Consider the following 22,500-nt stretch of genomic DNA (forward strand, 5'->3'; position numbering starts at 1 on the left):
TTAAGTCATATTTGGTGGTACTGTGGACTCTGTTGCATCATTTTCTTTTTTTGCAAAAATGTTGTCATGCATAACCAAAGTCATTAAACGAACATAAAGTTTTGGAGCGCTTGCTAAAGTGTGCCCAAAACTTAGCGAGTAAATTCCTAACTGGGTCTTAAACTCATGTCTAATTCATGTAGTTAAACAACATTCAGGGTTCCTGCACATTTTCCCCAGGCTTAAGACCTATAAGAGGATTCTCTCCATCACATTTAGTAGCATCATGTTATCACCAGTCACCCTAGTCAAAACACACACACGCACGCACGCACACACACACACTCAGATGCACATGCACGCGCGCACGCATGCACACACATGCACACTGACTCACACACACGGTCACGCACACAGTTACCTTCACAAAATAATCCAGCTACTTAACTCGAGTGTGGATCATTTGATTTGTACATGTTTATCCATCACAGATGTGTAAATACATACACATGGTTGCAAACAATCTTTTGGGAAGAAAAAATAAATAAATAAGTAAATAAATAAAGCAAATAAATAAATAAAGCCATAGATTCTAGCTAGGTCAAGTTAGTACTGTAATTTATATACGGAGTGCTGCCCCCTAGTGGCCAAGATAGGACCAGGTGCATGCAGACCAGGATGTCTGCTACAGCATTGGTTCTCAAAGTGGGGTCCGGGGACCACCCAGGGGTCCTTGGGAGGGTTCCAGGGGGTCCCCAGCTAAATGATAGTTAGGAACCAAATGGACCCTTATGGCTCTGTAACTCAGAGAGTGTAACTCAAATGGAACCAAATGGACCCTTATGGCTCTGTAACTCAGAGAGTGTAACTCAGAGAGGTCTGTAACTCAAATGGAACCAAATGGACCCTTATGGCTCTGTAACTCAGAGAGTGTAACTCAAATGGAACCAAATGGACCCTTATGGCTCTGTAACTCAGAGAGTGTAACTCAGAGAGGTCTGTAACTCTCAGAGATAAATTAACATTGATTTTTTACAATATAAATTGGTGTCTCAGAGATAGAAATGCCTAATTCATGTCAAACTAGGGGTCCTTGAAAATAAACGGGTTGATAATCACTGCTAGAGCCGTTAAAACCTCTTCTCTTATGGGGGTCCCTGCAGGGCATATCTCTTCAAATGGGGGGTCTGCGGGCTAATTAGTGTCAATTTGGGGGTCCTTGACATGAAAAGGTGTGGGAACCACTGTGCTACAGTATACACAGCATTGGTTCCCTGGGACCACCCAGGGGTTCTAGGGGGGTCCCCCAGCTAATGGAGTTAAAGGAGCATCACACACATTTCAACCATTTATATGTTGGCTATTCAAAAACAGCAAATCTAATCGTTGTGCTGCTCATGATGTGGTGATGAGTGTATCTATAAGCTGTATCTCACGTCTCGCCAATCTTTAATTCAGATCATCATCATTTGGTGGGATTACATTTTAGAGCGATATTGTCAATGGATCAAGATGACAAGAAAGATTGACTTTTGTTGCATGAAATCACTTTTCTCTTCCGCGCATGTGCGTGTGTGTGTGTGTGTGTGTGTGTATGTGTGTGTGTGTGTGTGTGTGTGCGTCCGTGTGTCTGTGTGTGTGTGTGTGTGTGTGTGTGTGCGTGCGTGTAATTAATGTCGTGCATCTATGTCAGTGGCTGGACAGCGGAGCACAGTTGGTGGTGTTGTTTGTCATCCTGGGTTCTTACCGAGTGTAGTTTTTGGTATAGACCACAGGCATTGCAGACGTAGCCGCCGTTAGCATTCTTCCTCCACAGCGAAGTCTTGGTGGTCAGACAGTTGGCACAGAACACCCCGCTGCCTCTACGGCGCTGCAGAGAGAGAGAGAGAGAGAGAGAGAGGAAATGTTGATTATTCTTGTTGTGAAAGCTTCTTGTAAATGTTAATCTCAATGAAGTGCGTGTGCGTGTGTGTGTGTGTGTGTGTGTGTGTGTGTGTGTGTGTGTGTGTGTGTGTGTGTGTGTGCACGTGGTTGCTATGCAAAACAGAGAGCATCAGTGAGACAGATGCGGATGGCAGGAAGATGATGCAATCTTATTTATTTACCCGTAGATAAAACGTGAAATCCCATCGAGAACAAAGTTGTGTTTTCAACCATTTAAAAAAAGAAAGGGTTGCTTAAAAACCCAGCAGCACATCACCACCAATCTTCCAATAAAGTAAAAACACACAAAATGGAGCTTGTTACGTCAGATGCATCTGTGAATGACTGGAGGTTGTGTAAGACAAGTAACTGATTGTGTGTACGCACGAGAGCCAAGCTCTTGATGTAACCAAACACAGACAGAAGACACACACAACCGTGTTGTGGTTTCTGCTGTAATGGCCGACAGCCAGGCTGGAGTTGTTTCTCTCACCTTGCTGTACAGCGTTAAGTGTTTGTGTGTTTATGCACTATAGCTGGTGGTGAGTGAGCATGCTGATGCCTCTGCTTTCTGTGCACGTGCCACGTGCGCGGCGGGGTTAGGTGAAGAGGCCAATCGCCGTGGCAACGTGCTCCATCACAGTAATGAGCCAATCACAATGTTTCTCCATCTCATTAAGCATGTGGAGGCCCTCTCGCGACCTCCATGACCCGGACAGGACAGTGTACCTCATCTTTCTCCTCCTTCACCGCGTGCCTCTCTCTCTCTCTCTCTCTCTCTCTCTCTCTCTCTCTCTCTCTCTCTCTCTCTCTCTCCCTGTCTCTCTCTCTCTGTCTCTCTTTATCCCTGTCTCTCTCTCTCTGTCTCTCTTTATCCCTGTCTCTCTCTCTCTGTCTCTCTCTCTCCCTGTCTCTCTTTATCCCTCTCTCTCTTTCTCCCTGTCTCTCAGGGAGACAGAGAGAGACAACTCCCTGTCTACCACTGTCCCTCCCGCTCTCCCCCCCCCCCCCCTCCCCCCCCCCCCCCCCCCCTCTCTCTCTCTCTCTCTCTCCCCCCCCCTCCCCCCATCCGTGTCTCTGCATCAGGCCGAACAACACCAAAAATGCACTTTGGTAAAGTACTTCCATTCCTGCCCCTTTCATCTTTTCATATTGTCATGAACCTAGACAATAGGAAGTCTCCTCTATTGTCTCGCCGCCCCCACAGCGTCCAAGTCCTCTAAGACTGGACTAGACTGGCCTGTGTTGTTCGCCATAAATCAAGTCCCAGCGTGCAGCGTGTGCGTCTCAGTGTCAGGACGCTGCAGTGTAAGTGTCCGTCTATCTCCCTCTCTCAGCATGATCTCCCTGATGACCATGTGACCTCATCACAGCCTCGGGCTGCAGCGTGAAGCACACGGTGAGTCCACTGACCAACTGTCATGTCAGGAAACATGAGGGGTAGGCTGGGCTACAGCATGGATATGTGTGTGCGTGTGCGTGTGCGTGTGTGTGTGTGTGTGTGTGTGTGTGTGTGTGTGTGTGTGCAGCCTACAGCGAGCCATGTCTCTTTTCCAGTGCTTACATTTAAAAATGATTAGGTGCTGGAGCTCATGAATGGAGGAATGCGACTAAAAGTCAGGCCTGAGTCACAGATCACCCGGCTCACGGGCACAAACATTATATCACCCTGCCCCTTTCCCTCATATCACCCCAACACCCCCCCCCCCCCCCCTCCCTCATATCACCCCAACACCCCCCCGCCCCTTTCCCTCATATCACCCCATCTCTCAACTACCTCTAAAGCCCCCAGTGTTAATTTGTCCATTCATAACTCAAATGTGTTTAAAAATGAACACAGATTTCACTGTGTGTGTCCCACATGGGAACCCTTTCTTCTCCATGCCGTCTATTATTTCTCGTCTGGCAAAAAAAAGCCACGGGCGGCGCTGTTAGCCTGACAGCGATGAGAGCTTAGCACATTTTCGGCGCTCCGAGCGCAAGATGTTAATGTCATCTGTTCACACAAAACAGCGCCGGTGCTCATAAACGCCCATTGCCATTGTCTCGCACCGACAGATGGGGGAGAGGAGACAAGCACTTCCCTAGCCTCTCAGCATCTGTTTTTTGCGGTGCTAAGTAAAAACAGAGGTGCCCAGTGGATACCACCGGGCCTTCAACTTTTATTCTTTTTTTTTAATACAGCCTGACGTTCTGTAAAAGGATCACAGCACAATTAGTTGCTTTATGTTCCTCGGCAAGCGTTGCGCGCACACCTTCGCCGCGCCGCACAGGCGCGGCGAAGCAGGGGCCTGAGGCGAACACAGTATACCGCATAGAGAAAAGTGATTCTAGAATATGAAACGTTCAAGCCGTGGGGTCTCGGTTCTGGTGAGGACACGCTGATACAATACACGTTGGTTTGGGGGGGGCACTATAGGACAGGGGTCTTCAGGGTTTGGGACCCCTAGGAGGGTTCTCAGTCCCTATCAGTGTGATATAGGGACTTTTATTTATTCCTACATTAACCATTGAACGTCCCTATTCTGGGGGGGAACACTGGAGATCTACAGTACATCTGTGGAGAACATTGCAGCGACTACACTCAGGGAAGACATGGTCCTGGGTGGAGGAGGCCTCTGAGAGGAAGAGGTCCCAGTATGAGGATCAGGTCCTGGGTGGAGGAGGCCTCTGAGAGGAAGAGGTCCCAGTATGAGAATCAGGTCCTGGGTGGAGGAGGCCTCTGAGAGGAAGAGGTCCCAGTATGAGAATCAGGAGAACACTCTGGGAGTGAAAGGACTGCACAACAGAAGAGCCATATCCAAAACATGAACCGTCCGACACTGCAGAAAAGGCGTCAAGATGGCTATGTGGATCAAAAGGGGGGGGGATCTAAATGTCTTAGACATAAGCTGGGTTCTGATCAACCCCGGCTGGGAGTGTCTTATTGCAGTATTTTATTAGAACTATAGCCACTCAAAAATAGTGAAAATGTGTACAAATCCTTAATCTTCACTTCTGGAGGTCCCCTTGCTGACACAAAATATTTTCAGATAGGGGGTCCCCTTCCTGACACAAATCATTTTCAGATAGGGGGTCCGCGGCCAAATGTGTGTCAACTTGGAGGTCCTTGACACGAAAACAACCAACCAACCTGGGCTAATATTAGAGGTTTTACGGTACATGTGATTTTGCCCCATCTGTGCACACACACAAACGGAACATCCAGACGACCATATCCACTTACTGGCACACAGCGACGTGTGTGTGTGTGTGTGTGTGTGTGTGTGTGTGTGTGTGTGTGTGTGTGTGTGTGTGTAGTAGTAGATGTGTGAGATTACACGCACCACACACCATACGGTCACCACATGTAGAGGCAGACAGAGCCAGGTGATTGATTGATGTATGCTTCCTGTGTGCGCACGCGTGTGTGTGTACCGGTATGTGTGTGCGCGTGTGCACGTTTGGTGCGTGCGTGCCTGTCTCATTACAAGCCAAACAGTGCGTCTGTCATCAAAATTCAGTTTTTCTCCGAACGCCAAAATCATTCACATATGGCCCCACAGCTGCCCTTCCACACTGGCGCGCGTTTGGTTTGTGTGCACAATTACAAAATTACTTTGTACACTGTACATAGTCGCTGTCTGTTGGACACACACACACACACACACACACACACACACACACACACACACACACACACACACACACACACACACACACACACACACACACACACACACACACACACACACACACACACACACACACACACACACACACACACACACGCACACACGCACACGCAGACGTGCGCGCGGGCGCTCCAACCAGGACAGACACAAGGCCAGTGCTCATGCATTGGACTCTGCATGCATGTCGATGTGTGAGGGGTTCAAAGGTCAATTGCACAGGAAACTTACAGAACCGTGCGCACGCACACACACACACACATACACACATAGAGAGAGAATTTGGGTCATGGTCCCAACTTCCTTCTCAATTATCAGATGGTCTGCTTTGCCATCTGTTAGGATGACCACGAACGCATGCGCACACACATGCGCACGCACGCACACGTACGCACGCACACACACATACGCACACACACACACAGCAACACAAGGAAACATCGACCCGTCTGCCAAATACATATCAGTTTGGTGGTCCTTGGCACGAAAAAGTTTGTCTTAAAGGATTGTGTGTGTGTGTGTGTGTGTGTGTGTGTAAGTGTGTGTGTGTGTGTGTGTGTGTGAGTTGTGCATGCTGCCATTAGTCTGTGTGCATGTTACTCAGTGATTGATTGCTCCTACACCTGGCTCCCCCCCCCCCCCCCCCCCTGCCCTACAGAGGTGGGTTGTGTGTAATTAGCACTGCTTCCTAATGGCACCAATTTATCTGCTGCTTGCATTTCCTGTTCACTTAACACCCTCTGACACACACACACACACACACACACACACACACACACACACACACACACACACACACACACACACACACACACACACACACACACACACACACACACACACACACACACACACACACACACACACACACACACTCTGAATGACCAAACGAAAAATGGATAAAATCATTGTGGTGCTGTGTTACCTATACTTTTTGCTGGGGACCCCCCTGTGGAAGCCCCTCAAGGACCCCTGAGGGTCCCCGGACACCACTTAGAGAACCACTCAAGGAAGAGGTGAATAACGCCAATGTTCAAAATTATGAATGAAATTAAATAGGCGTAAATAAAATGCATTTTTGCAGAGAGACTAATATCCACGCAGTGATAGTGGCACCGCTACGCGAGGCTAAAACAGAATCACCAACTAGTTCCAAGGAAAATTCAGGTCAATTTTGAGGGACGCTAGTTTACCGTACTTCCCGTTTATTCCTGTTGAGGCAAAAAAAATGAAGAAAAAGAAAATATATATCTAAATGTCAAGGTGCGAGTGTAATACTTGTAGCTGTCGCTTTTTAAGAGTACTAAAAGATGGAGAGGAACAGACAGGCGCCCTGAGGTCTAAAATAAATTCAAAAGAGGGCTTTATATAAACAAAGTCCTTCAAAATGAAATTACAGTTAATTCACTTAAACAGTAAGTCAGTCCTGCTTTTAACGCACGCACGCACGCACGCACGCACGCACGTGAATAGTTGCACACACAGACACACACAAAGCTATACTGTATGCACGTGCACACGCACAGTGGTTTGCATTAAATCAGTGATTATTTAATCAGGCTAGTGGACTAGCGGGAGGAATTAACTGAATTCCATACTGCCTAGTCCAATATCCTATACACTGGATCTGTGACACACACACACACACACACACACACACACACACACACACACACACACACACACACACACACACACACACACACACACACACACACACACACACACACACACACACACACACACACACACACACACACACACACACACACACACACACACACACACACATCTGGAACCAATCGCAGAGATCCCCCTACAATAGCTACCAATCATCCAGATTGTGTGTTCAATGTTTAAGCGCGTGTGTGCGTGCGTGCATGTGTCTGTATGTCTGTCTGACTGTGTGTGTGTCTGTGCGTCTGTGTGTTTTAATCTAGGCCTACTCTGTGCGCATCCAAATTGCTTCTCCCTAATAACATAATTGAGTTTGAGTTGAATGAATATAAGCTGAATTTATTTTGGCACTTTATTTCCATTCAGAGACCCGAAAGAAAGAGACACAAAGTGACACACAGAGAGATAGCTAATGGCTGTTCGTTGTAGCGGACAGTCAGCCGAGTCCAAAAAAGTAATGAGCAATTTAATTGTTAAGATACATTTAAGCTACCTATCTCTACACTTGGCAGGCTATCAAAGCTGTTGGTATTATTAGGTGTGTTTATTTGGGCTAGCACTGTCCTCATTGTTCCCTTCATAACCATATTGCACAATGCAGCTTCAAATGAACGCTGAAGGCAGGTAAAAAAAACAAACAAACATTAAAAACAAAGGACATGGAAAATAAAATGTGAGTGCCAATGAAACAGTCAAACGACTACAAATATACTCAAATAGACTGAACCGGTCTAGTAAATGCACAAATAAAAATTGAGATAAGCTTGAAAGCCAACTGTCCCTGCAGTGAGCATAATATGTAGACTAGATATATGATAAACATTATTCTGGGTGATTGTATAGTTCTTCCCCTCCGTGTGGACGACGAGTACACGTTGAGAATAAGAGAAGGCATATTTTCCGTTGAAATGGACACATTCCAACAGCAAAGAAACTAATGAATGGTGATTGAATTCCCTACCCGGTACACTACATACCTCCCCAGACGCCAGAGGCTGCCATTCAGGCTGGGAGAACTAAAGCACAGAAGCAAAGTGCTCAAAGACCCTTGTCTCCATTAACTCTGTAGAGAGGTGCACAACACTAATTTGCCCCTCGGGGATCAATGGAGATTCTACCTTTGTCACGCACGCACGCACGCACGCACGCACGCACGCACGCACGCACGCACGCACGCACGCACGCACGCACGCACGCAGAACCGTGGTATTGGTTTGGTTCACATCTCTGTTGCTGGCCTGGTGAACCAAAAACCCTGCAGGGAATAATGAGTGCATCATTCCGTTTCACTGCAGCCAAACAGCCAAAAATGACAGTTTCACTATTGCTCTCTCAATCATTTATAATGACTGATGCAGTCCTACCACTACCCTTATGTATTAACACTCACTCTAACGTATGGCTAGCTGGTTAGTGGCCATATGGCCACTGGTTAGTGGCCATATGGACTAGTCAGGAAACGTCCAATTGCCAAATTAGGCGAGAGTCGCCAGACAGTACTTTTGTAAGGACCCTTACAGACCTGCAAGGGTCCATTTGGAACCCCCCAAAGAAACCCATCAGTGCCGGGTGTGTTCAGTAGCAACACTCCCTCTTTAGACGTGGAGGTGCATCAATATCTAAACAGAGCAAACAGGAAGCAATCAAGTAGGTGAAGGACGAAACGAGGAGCGATTTGAAAAGGTCAAACGCATGACGCAGATGGGACAGTGAGATGACTAATAATGACATAACGATATGAGACAGCCGTGACAAACAATGCACACGCACACGCACACGCGCACGCACACACACACACACACACACACGCACACGCACACGTACACACACACACACACGCTTTATAAGGACAACTGCATGCAGCTGAGGGACCGACTTGTCCTTGACACACATACACCCAACCCCATCCGACTGCTACCGAGGACTGGTTGAATAGGTTGGTTTTGTGGGGAAAGGTCTCCTGCACCCATCAGTGATCAATATGACCCACAGATCAGCCTGATGGAGGCCTTGTATGCATGGGCCAAACAACACTCTTGTTATTTAGATGAAGGATGAAGAGAGCTACTCCCAATCTACCATCCCACCCTACAGTATATCTTTTTGGTCCAGAATTGTGCATAGTCCACCTCTGTTGCCTACTGTATGGCTTTGTTATAATTGTACACAATGATTTAAAACCAGGAAAGCATCTGTGTCATTTTAGATTTTTAAAGTCCTTGGCACGAACACATTTGACTTGAGAACTACTGATTAAGATAGCTTCTGTAGAATGGGCCTCGGGTCTTAATGGGTCTAGTAAGGCAACTATCTGCCAACAAAATCTGTCTGTCTGTCTGTCTGTCAGTCAACCTACCTACCAATACAGGAGAGGATCTAGAAATGGGGGCTGAATAAACAACCACCCAGATCTGTTGTTTCCATCATCAAATGCACACACACATCCTATCACAGGCATGCACCAAACAACCACACACTGTGACATTAATCAGTGTTAATTGAACTCTGAGAGCGTACAAATGGGACCCAATGATCCCACGAGGGTCCATTGATGTTCCGTTTGGGGGATTCGAACCTGTGACACGCTGTTCGGCTGCATTAGAGCGCTATAAGCCAGCGGTCCGGGCCAAGGTCCCATTTGAATGCTCTCGGAGTTCCAATTGAATAAATGAATGCAGAGGATTTTACTGTGCAGGCATGACACACTCAAGACTAATGCATATGCATACAGTACTGCATGTGCGCTCATACACACACATGCGCGCACACATGCGAACACGCACACACGCACACACACAGTATATGCCCTGTGAATACAAAACAGAAGGAGTCAGGTTTCACAACATGCTCTGACATTCTGTGCGTGCGTGCGTGCGTGCGTGCGTGCGTGCGTGCGTGCGTGCGTGCGTGCGTGCGTGCGTGCGTGCGTGCGTGCGTGCGTGCGTAGCGTGAAATTGTGTATTTGTGAAAGAGGGAGAGAAGAAAAGAGAGAGAGGGTGACAGCCAAATGTCAAAAGGAAGACAGCAGAAATCACCGAAACGAGATGACATCACTAAATGAGAGAGACACATCTCCCTTTGGCACAGAGAGAGAGTGAGGTCAACGTCTCTCTCTCTCTCTCTAGTGTGGACACACACTATAACCCACTTCCTTTCAACCTCCCATCTTAACTTTCCTTCTCCCTATGTCTCTCTTTCATGTTTCATCCGCTGCCATCACTCGCTTCCTCTCCTTTCTCTCCATCTCTTCCTCTACTCCTTTCATCCATCCGGCCCAGCGTTCTATAGTTGTCGCTGGTCTTTTGTTCACCGCGACATGTCAGCGTCTCAACTTCCATCCACGTACACACACGTCATGCCCGTTGCTGTTGTACGTAACGTACAGTACAGTACAGGACGACCCGTGGCCCTGTCCGTGAACAGGACAGGGCCTGAGGACAGAGATGCATATGAACATAGAGGGAAATGGATCTACGTTGATTGCATTTTAACCCATTTTGACCTGAGATCAGATTCTAAAAATGTCTTCTACATCCTGACAGTTTTCTGAAAAAGCTATGTTTCTATGTCAGCCGTTCTTCGATTTTTCAAAAATAGCAGACCTACAAGCTCGTAGCACGCCACTCGGTGGCGCACTATGAGCTTGTAGATCTGCTATTTTTCAATAGCTAAAGCATAACATAATGCTAACACTAAAAGGGGTTCCCGCCCAAAATTAGTTAATGAAGGGCATTGCAATATCTGCGCTAGATTTGTAATAATAATCGTCATGTGGGTGTGTTTAGTGATCGTCTGTGTCGAGAAAAAAAAGCACAGCCAGTCATGTGTGACTGTGTTTTGTATGCCGAGACGCTGTATTTGTACCGTGGTGATTGTGTGTTGGGGAGTGCACGTGTGTGTGTGTGTGTGATTTTTTGTGTGCGCGTGTGTAATCTAAATAAAATAAGGAAGTGTCATTGTGATTCGACCTCAGATAATTTCTCTTCAGAAGCAACGGTGCATGAGATCGGATGATGATACGAGAGTATGTCGCGTAGCTAGCTCCTTTTGTTTACAGGCGTATTTATTTTTTAATCAGTTATCTCTTCCCTCCCCTCAACTCTTTTTTCGTAAAGGGAGGTACACACTTCTGATGGGCGGTGTGAGACCTTTTCCTCAGCACTCATACAATAGTAACAGTACCCCTTCGGTGTGAGACCTTTTCCTCAGCACTCATACAGTAGTAACAGTACCCCTCCAGATGTCCTGAATGTCCCAACTATCCAATTTAATTAAAAATAAAATCTGTTTGCCTTTTAGGCTTTACTTTGAAAAGTAGAAAGAAAGTAGATTCTGCTATTTCTGCTTATTAAAAATGTGAAAATATAACATTTTTTAACATGGAAACGATTGTGAGAATTATGCAAAAAATAATTGCGATTATCACAAATAATTGTATATTGTTGCTGTCGGCCAGAAGCAACGCTGTAGAACCAATGAAATGGAACCATAAAAAAATGTATGATTTCGGACATACAAGGTTTCCACCTCCGCAAAGATACGGTATATTGCAATAATGTGTGTGTTTGTGACAAAATCTCAAGGCAGAGACACACACCATTTGGGAATCACTGGTTATATTTGTCTGTGGCGAGGTGCAACCCACTGTAATTTAATATCACTGACCAGTGTGTGTGTGTGTGTGTGTGTGTGTGTGTGTGTGTGTGTGTGCGTGCATGCGTGCGTGCATGCGTGCATGGAAATGGGTTGTAGTCAACCTACAGCACCTTTTTCTGGAGTCTCGCGCACGCACGCACGCACACACACACACATACCTAATCTAGTGTGGAAACCAGGACACCGAAACCTAAACTCAGCCCCATTGCCTAGGGGAGAGAGAGATAGAAAGAGAGGTGGGTAGAGAGAGAAAGGGAGAGAGAGAGAGAGAGAGAGAGAGAGAGAGAGAGAGAGAGAGAGAGAGAGAGAGAGAGAGAGAGGGGGGGGGGGGGGGGGGGGAGAGAGAGAGAGAGAGAGAGAGAGAGAGAGAGAGAGGGAGAGAGAGAAACAGTGACGGAGATGCAGAGAGAGTGAGACGGGCAGAGAGACAGACAGACAGACAGACAAACAAGTCTAGCTGTATTCTAATGTGTATCCCTAATACCTGCAGCATTATCCACTGGTATTAACCGTCTTATTAGTCTGTCTGAGACTCGACTTTATTGTTTATCTGAGAAATGTTCCGTAGACTGATTCCCACACTATGCACATCCATACAGGCCAGCCAGCCAGCTAGCTACCTGCGGGGGCACGGCTTTAAGTGGCTGCTAGTAGCGCTACAAATCTTTATTCCCTCCAATTGCTGACAGTACACGGCAAAATGCAACCACATGGAACCTGCTGCATGCCTATTCTGGGGGGGCACATTCACCCCCAAAACAAATAATAATAATCAAGATCTACAAGCTCACAACGTGTTGTAACTCGAGTCCAGTTCTCTATAGGCATGCTCGATCTCCACCAATCAGACTGCAGATTACTACAGACTGGCAGCTCTCCACCAATCAGACTGCACATTACTACAGACTGGCAGCTCGATCTCCACCAATCAGACTGCACATTACTACAGACTGGCAGCTCGATCTCCACCAATCAGACTGCACATTACTACAGACTGGCAGATCTCCACCAATCAGACTGCACATTACTACAGACTGGCAGATCTCCACCAATCAGACTGCACATTACTACAGACTGGCAGCTCTCCACCAATCAGACTGCACATTACTACAGACTGGCAGCTCGATCTCCACCAATCAGACTGCACATTACTACAGACTGGCAGCTCTCCACCAATCAGACTGCACATTACTACAGAATGGCAGCTCTCCACCAATCAGACTGCACATTACTACAGACTGGCAGATCTCCACCAATCAGACTGCACATTACTACAGACTGGCAGCTCGATCTCCACCAATCAGACTGCACATTACTACAGACTGGCAGATCTCCACCAATCAGACTGCACATTACTACAGACTGGCAGATCTCCACCAACCAGACTGCACATTACTACAGACTGGCAGATCTCCACCAACCAGACTGCACATTACTACAGACTGGCAGATCTCCACCAACCAGACTGCACATTACTACAGACTGGCAGATCTCCACCAATCAGACTGCACATTACTACAGACTGGCAGCTCTCCACCAATCAGACTGCACATTACTACAGACTGGCAGCCTGATTTCCACCAATCAGACTGCACATTACTACAGACTGGCAGCTCTCCACCAATCAGACTGCACATTACTACAGACTGGCAGCTCTCCACCAATCAGACTGCACATTACTACAGACTGTGTTAATCCAGAATCTGTAGTGGATGCTCAAACATAATATACGAGGCAATAATTCAGACAAAAGTATGACTCGAGAAAGGAGGTGAAACTTACATGACCTGTCAATGCAATGGAAACCCAGTCTGGCTCATTGAACAACAGGGATTTGCTGCTGATTAGGTAGGATGGCACTATAGTACCTTTAATACTGTACTTTTTTGTGGGTTTTTCCTCCTACAGTATATACAGCTTTTTGTCCTAACTCGTGTCACATTTGCCATTGACAATGAAAGGAGAATTTACGACATATGTGTCTGAGCAAATCGACATGTTACGTCATGATGATGTACGATGATAAGAGCGCCCCTCACTTCACACGGGTGTGATTTTTTAAATTACATTTATTGTTCCCATGTTGCATGTCTCTTATGTTATTGTATTGTATGTGCTATGTATGGACTTCCGTCTTAAAGATTATATATATATATATACAGTATATATTATGGTGCTAAAAATAGTGTATGGTTTGATGTCTTTAATAAACAACAAGCCCGCCGCTATCCGACGGTTGAAAGCCGACTGATCACTTTCAACACTTTGTTGCGCGACTATTCGGCAACAGGCGCTTTGCAACACTCGGAGCCAGCGTCGGTGCGGTGGAGAGATACCATCCGTTGCAACATTACAACCATTTATATTTTAATTAATTGATAATTTTTTGATGCTCTGAGAGTGGAGCAAATGGACCTTATTGGTTTCATTTGTATACTCTTGGGAGTTTCAACTGGATGAATCGACACTGGAGAACCAATGAAATATAACCAAGTGAATTCCATTGTCACATCACAGGTTGGCAGGTGTAAAAAAAAGAAAGAAAATAAAAAGTGGGTGAAATCCTGTGTCGTAGCAGCTCCCATCATTAGCAGTCAGAGGAAAGGAGGGAATAACAGAGAAACTGGAAAACGGGTCGGATTGTGTCAATATGAGCCGTGGGAAAAATATACAGTGCATGGTTAAAAATAACAATGGAACAAGGCAGGTAAAAATAGCAGCATATATATATAATATATGTGCATAATATGAGACACACATGAGGCTCACATACTGTTGAGACAATGGAACCAAATAGAACCGAAAGGATCCATAAGGATCGATTCTGTTCAATCTGTGTACTCTTGCAGTTACAACTATGAATTGACATCAAAGTATTTTACTGTGTTAGCGATGGGCAAAGACGAGCAAACCAAATGACTCATGAGTAGATTTTGCCTGCAAATGATCTCAGCATACAGACAGGATGGGAACGATGGATTAATGTGTGTGGTTTTTTTGTTCCAAAGATGGACACTGGAAACTATAGCTAGCTTGAGTAGGGTTGAGTCATTATGACGGATATGTTTAATAAAGTTAAAAAAGACATTAATAACTCTGCTAATAAAACTAATATATTTGCCACATGTGCGTGTCTCACGCACGCACGCACGCACACTTATCTTCTCAGCAACGTTGGGTTGAAATACGTATACTTGCCCCCAGATAGCAGCTGCAAGCACTAATTGTTTTATATTGTTTTAATTTAAAAGCAGGTGAGGATCTGCTCCAAGGCACGCGTGTGTGTGCGCACACACACACACACACACACACACACACAGAGGAGTGATACTTCCAATATGTCTTAATTGCCTAACGACCTTGGACAAGGGATATGTCCCTAATTGAGGAGAGAGAGATAAAGAGAGAGAGAGAGAGAGAGAGCAATTAAGGGAGAGCTGCAAAGGGCAGGGAAGCCAGAAACTGACACGCTAGAGGGAGAGACAGAATGAACAGAAAGAGTGATTGAGAGAGGATGAGATTGAGGAGAAAGAGTGAAAGAATAGGGGAGAGAGAGAGAGAGAGAGAGAGAGAGAGGGAGAGACAGTAAAAAAAAACAGAGTGCAAGAGTCATTCCAACCAAACTGTATAATGGATGGCACTTTAGAGTATTACACCTTCTAAATGACCACACACACACACACACACACACACACACACACACACACACACACACACACACACACACACACACACACACACACACACACACACACACACACACACACACACACACACACACACACACACACACACACACACACACACACACACACACACACACACACACAGAGAGAGAGAGAGAGAGTATGTGTGCCAAATGACTTTATCTCGCCAATTAGCCCTAGTGGGTAAGGGGGAAAAGGAAGATGAGAGAAAGGGAAATGGAGAGATTGGGGTGGGGGAAGATGTTGGAGGTTTCTCCCCATATACTGCACAGCAAAATCCCCAGTGTTAATTGAACCCAGGGAGGGTGATAATAGATCCCAATACACCCACGTACTTCCCTTCAAACACCCTATGTATCCTACTGAGCCCTGTGGCTTAGCCAGATTTACACTCGGGTCCCTTACGGTTCAATATGAGCATGTCGCGTTTCGGGGCAGAAACCATGTATCTCCATGTGTTATTAAATGGTAAATGGTGCATTTATATAGCGCCTTTATCCAAGGCGCTAGATTGTGCATTACATTCACCCATTCACACACACATTCATACACCGATTGCAGCGGAAGCCATGCAAGGTACCAATCAGCACATCGGGAGCAATTTGGGGTTCAGTGTCTTGCCCAAGGACACTTCGACATGTAGACAGGAGGAGCCGGGATTCGAACCGCCGACCAATGGATCATTGGACGACCTGCTCTACCTCCTGAGCCACAGCCGCCCTATATTGTTATATATACCGTAGTCTCCTATCTGTATGACAGATACAGCGAGAGCATGTCATGCTTTTGAATCAACGCACATGTGCCTGCCTCCGTCCGTCAGTCTGTATGCCTGTCTGTCTGTCTGTATACCTGTCTGTATGCCCTATGAAGGTCATAAGTTGACTGTAAAGACAGACAAAGACATAGATGGTGGGCTGGGGGGGGGGGGGGGGGGGGGGGGGGGGGGGGGTGATGGGTGCTCACCCATTCAGTCAAGTGGAACATTGTCAGACCATCTCTATCTCTCGCTCTTTCACTTGCCGCCAATAAAGGAAGAGAAATGTGTTTTTCTCTGCTGTGTGCATGCATGCGCCCGCGTGCTTGTGCGTGTGCGTGTGCGTGTGTGTGTGTAGGGTCATGGTTGTGGGAAATGAGCGACGCCGAGCGGTGCAAGGAGGTCAAGGTGAACACTGACTGAACAGGGGAAGACACACGTGCACACACAAGCAGTCGCAGACACACACGCAGACGCACACGCACACACACACACAGGGTAACAAAGCGCACACTAAGCTCTTTCAGGATGTCCACAAAATATGGGAGAGTACAGCTGCTGCTGAATTTATTCATTCACGCGGGCCTCTCTCAGTTGCTGACACGCACATACAGCATGCAACGTGCACACAACACGGCCCTCAGACACGCACAGGTCAGACAGACACACAGGACCAGCAACATTGGCCTTTTTTCAGGTTTTTTTTTCTTTACAGATGCACCACGTGTATACATTATCGTCAATGTCGTGTGGAAACCTGCTTACCGTATGTTACCTTTCAGGATTCAAGTTCAGTACTTAACACTATTTTTGCCAGGGAATTCTTCAAAAATAATGGCACTATAAAGTGCCAGCAGATGAGGCAGATTTTACTCTGAAAAGCCCCGCCTTCCATTTCCCCCACAAAACCGGGAGGTATAATCTTCCATTACTACTTCACGCTAAAGTCACATCTAAAGTCACATCTAAAGTCTCTCTAGAAGCATTTATATTCCAAACGAGATGCTTCCTGAAGTCAGAAATGAAGACAGAACGTTGCCTTTTTGGTCAAAACCATGGAGAGCGCCATAGATGTAGAGGTATGAGTCTTTTTTGTCAGGCCACAAACAAGGAAGTGAACGGCAGTGCGTATGCAACAATATAATATATCTGTAAAAAAGACCTAAAGACGCCTGTAAAGGCACCCCTTCGTTTCAATTCTGAAGACGTCTATAAACATAATTATTAGCATATTAGTGTTAAGTAAATATACTTAGTTACTTTACACCACTGACCACTACATAGAGGCTGGGTGCATGGACTGTACCACTACACAGAGGCTGGGTCCATGGACTGTACCACTTACACAGAGGCTGGGTCCATGGACTGTACCACTACACAGAGGCTGGGTCCATGGACTGTACCACTACACAGAGGCTGGGTCCATGGACTGTACCACTACACAGAGGCTGGGTCCATGGACTGTACCACTACACAGAGGCTGGGTCCATGGACTGTACCACTACACAGAGGCTGGGTCCATGGACTGTACCACTACAGAGGCTGGGTCCATGGACTGTACCACTACAGAGGCTGGGTCCATGGACTGTACCACTACACAGAGGCTGGGTCCATGGACTGTACCACTAAACAGAGGCTGGGTGCATGGACTGTACCACTACACAGAGGCTGGGTCCATCGACTGTACCACTACACAGAGGCTGGGTCCATGGACTGTACCACTACACAGAGGCTGGGTCCATGGACTGTACCACTACACAGAGGCTGGGTCCATGGACTGTACCACTACAGAGGCTGGGTCCATGGACTGTACACCACTTACACAGAGGCTGGGTCCATGGACTGTACCACTTACACAGTAAAGTCCTGAGTGTTGAGAGTGTTAATGGTACCAAATGGACCCATAGGGACTATTTTCTTCCACTTACACCCACCATGTTTGTACACTCTCAGAGTTAAAGGAAGACTGAGGATTTTACCGTGTAGGAGGAGTGGGTAGGAATTCTTGTTCACTTCATGGTGCATCACTCAAGGTGAAATGTGAAATCAGTCAATCAGTGAAAGTCAGTCGTTTGAGGCAAGGAAGTCAGTTGTTTGTTGAACGATTCTGACTTGAATTCATGAATTCCGAACCACGGAAAGTAAAGTGTGCATTGCAGTGTGTTTACGTATGTGGAAATTGACAACTGAGGTGGCATTTATTCATTAAGTTACACGTTCAAGAAAGGGATAGTTCACACAAATTGCATGATTATGTAATAAATGTGTATGGGTGGGCTGGTAGTGTTCACAAAACTTGGCCCTTTTAATCTGCTGCCAATAGTGTAATTGAACCCAGAAACCCATACAAACGAGTGTCGTGTGTACATTAACATCTGCTTGTCCAACACGCTGAATCACACAGGATATTACCTTTCACCATAGCTTATAGCTGGCCATGTGTACAACGTCACTGTCAGGAGGAAACCGTGCATGTCCAAAACCCTTCCTTTTTCAAATTATTATATTATTAAAAAGAAAACATTTAAAAATGGTGAAAAGGCCTGGGCCATCCAGTCTGGCAGTGTGCCGCGGGTTCGACTCCCGATCCCGACGGCCTTTACTGCATGTCACTCCCCATCTCTCTCCCCATTTCCTGTCAGCCTACTGTCTGTCCCTCCATACAAAATATAAAATAAAGGCGAAAGCCACAAAAAAAACCCATTAAAAATGGTGAAAATAGCTGATCGACAGACAAGCTGACAAAATGTAGAGCAGCTATTTTCACTACTTTTGGTACCAAATGGACCCACTCACTCTTGTATGAATGAAGGACGGCATTCATTCACGAAAAAAATAAAATAAAATAAAAACATAAAATGCACCTAGAAATAAGGAGCTACAAGGTTTCTGCCCTATGTCCATATATGGCCATTTATTCTATTTGATCATACTAAAGTCACACAAAAGCATCAAAAGTGGCAAAGCCACCAGCTCAAAACACGGTAGATCTGCTACTTTTGGCTACTTTTGAATTTGAATAGTGATTTTTTTTTGGGATATATGAGGTTTTCCACCAGACAGAGACGATGTGAACAGCAGAACAGCCTCAAACACACACGCGTCATTAACCGAAACACACACACACACACACACACACACACACACACACACACACACACACACACACACACACACACACACACACACACACACACACACACACACACACACACACACACACACACACACCTTGCTAAACAAGCTCAGATGCCATTATTAGATGCCTCGTTAAGATTCTAAGGAGACAAATCGTGAATATTATCCACCGCCACAATACTGCCGTACTGTTCGTCACCCACTATTTAACAAGGATTGCACCGTGGAACTCCGGATCAATACGTAACTGATGAGGCAATAGGAGACAGTCCAGACAATATTCTAGGTGATGACGGTTATGCTTTAATTTACATTACACCATGGGGGGGGGGGGGGGGGGGGGGTACGATAGACACACAGTCTGACACAGATCGGTGGTAAGGTGGATCTGCCCAGTGTTGCATTGGTGATTTGATCACTGGCGGGACGCTATTGTAATGACAACAGTTTGTGTGCCCTTGTATTCTTTAAACCATTTTGACCTGAGATCAGATTCTAAAAATGTCTTCTACATCCTGAAAAAGCTATGTTTCTATGTCAGTCGTTCTTCGATTTTTCAAAAATAGCAGACCTACAAGCTCGTAGCGCGCCACTCGGTGGCGCACTATGAGCTTGTAGATCTGCTATTTTTCAATAGCTAAAGCATAACATAATGCTAACACCAAAAGTGATTCCCGCCCAGAATGGGTTAAAAATAGCGACGTGGGGTGCCCATCCGATTTCCCCCCCCCCAAAAAAAATAAGTTTTGAATTTGTGGGCACACGTCTTGGGCACACCATGAGATAATTCCCAGGATGTCTGGATACTTCTTGGGCACAAATTGGGTTAACACCTATAGAGGGTAATGCGCATGCATAAAGTGAATGGCAGATCGAGTGGCAAAGTGAGTGACAAAGTGAATTTAATGTTGTTTAAAGTCATTTAATGCAATCAAATAGGACTTTTCTGTTTGGATGTATGGGCTATGAAGGCCAGAAAGTAGTTTTTTGCCACTCAGTAGGCGTTCCCGCATAACTTCCGGGTATGATGATGATGTCCCACGCATACCCTCTGGTCACACCAGAGCCTAGTGGCCATATTTTCAACCAGTGCCTTACCACTTATCTCTAAACTAAATTATTTCCTGTTTTTTTTCTCCTTCTTTTTACTATTTTGAAAAACATTTTTGCATAGTTCAAATAGCCGGTCTACATTGCCATGTTGTGATCTTGCATATTGGCCATTTGAACTATTTCAAATGTTTTTCTAAATGATGTTTAGGGATAAGGGGGCGGAAATAATAAGACCCAGAGGTGTCTGGGTCAAACTATGCCTGATACGGACTCATTCCTACATGCATTCACGCTATAGAGCGTCGCAGTCCCGCCCCCTACCATGGCCCAGGAAATGAATCCCAATGCATTTTTCCCATAGACATTTCAAAAAGTATTTATTTAAAGACGGTTACGCCGCGGACAAAGCCAACTCGAGTCGTGACAACTCATGACAACACAAACAATATTTTGGACCAAACAAATAATTACAAAGAAGAAAAACAACAAAAAAAGTGTTTTAACCTGCCGTTTTTTTCTTCTTTCTAATTATTTGTTCGGCCCAAAAAATTGTGTTTGTTGTCATGATTTGTCACGACTCGAGTTGGCTTTGTCCGCGGCGTAAACGTCTTTAAATAAATACTTTCTGAAATGTCTATGAGGAAAATGAACGGAGAATCATTTCCTGGGCCCTGCTAGGGGGCGGGACTGCGACGCTCTATAGCGCTGGTGTGACAGCACTCGGCTGCATTTTAAACCACAGCCACAGGTATGTTGAGGTGTAAACTTAAGTTTGTTTTTGATAAATGCATGCATGTGCGTGCGTGCTCCTCAAAACTCTCTAGGTGGACGGCGAGGTACTCCATGCAATGACCAATGCAACACTGGTGGTGTCAACGAGCACAGGGCTCACACCATAGCTACACCAGCTGCCACAAGGACAAGCTGATTAGCTGATCCATAACAAGATGTATGATAAACAAAGACCTGATGTGTAACAAAAACAATATAGCTATATATGTCCTAGCGGAGACATCTTGGCTCCTACAGCGGCCTACCAAATAGCATGTCATATCCTAATGTGTTATATAAGCACTATAAGTGATGGCAAAATATGAAGGTTAGTAATAACAATATAGCATACTGCGTAATTCTTCCTCAACCTAAACGACAGCAGAACATTATAAGCATTGTGGTCTCTAGCCAAGCAGCACCGGCGAAAATGAAAAATTAAGCCCCTTCTGTAGAATTGCATTACGGAGGCCTCCTTCGTGTTTAGCATGAACATGCAGCCTTTGACGCCTTTCAACAAACGCCTGGAGAGTATTGTCGAATGTGTGCGTCGACACGCTGGTGCTGCTTGGTATGACGGACACCGAGCTTAACCCAATTAGGACTGAGACTGCAGATTCTACAAATGTCTTCTAAATTAAGTTTCTATGTTTCTATATCAATGGTTCTCTATAATCACTATTTCATGTCAAGGACCCCAGAAATATATATGTACCTGTAATTGGCCGCCGACCCCATCTGAAAATATTTTGTTCCAGGGACCCGACCCAGAAGCAAGGTTATGAGTTAAAAAACGTTTGCTGTGAAATAATATATATTCCAAGAATTGCACACATTTTCCCGACTTTTCAAAAATAGCAGATCTACAAGCTCGTAGCGCGGCACTCGGTGCCGCGCTATGAGCTTGTAGATCTGCTATTTTTCAACAGCTGAAGATTAAAATAATGGTTCAAGTGGTTAAACGCTAAAGCGACAACGATGCGTTCCCGTCCTTAATGGGTTAAGGTGGTGGTGCGCACGTCTCTAGTGAGAGCGCGGCGGTACTCGACACCAGGCTTTATTATTTATGGGTAGGGATTTAGAGCCATATAGTGACATGGAGAGAATCATGACAGACAGACGGAGAGGCCGCGTCACCATTACACATTTAACGTGACCATTATTTGTC

At 45.7% G+C, this 22,500-nt stretch overlaps 1 protein-coding gene across 1 annotated transcript in view; it reads right to left on the reverse strand.

Annotated features, from left to right (window-relative positions):
• The window catches only part of trps1 (trichorhinophalangeal syndrome I), a gene marked incomplete at both ends in the record, with an annotated part of 115,503 nt that overhangs the window by 39,984 nt on the left and 53,019 nt on the right, over positions 1-22,500 (reverse strand). The window contains one exon of the mRNA XM_079521943.1: positions 1,727-1,849. Within this exon, the coding sequence (XP_079378069.1) occupies positions 1,727-1,849 (123 nt within the window). The remainder of the gene's footprint in view (positions 1-1,726; positions 1,850-22,500) is intronic.

This window comes from Electrona antarctica (genome assembly GCF_951216825.1).
Source record: "Electrona antarctica genome assembly, chromosome: 15".
Taxonomy (NCBI): domain Eukaryota; kingdom Metazoa; phylum Chordata; class Actinopteri; order Myctophiformes; family Myctophidae; genus Electrona; species Electrona antarctica.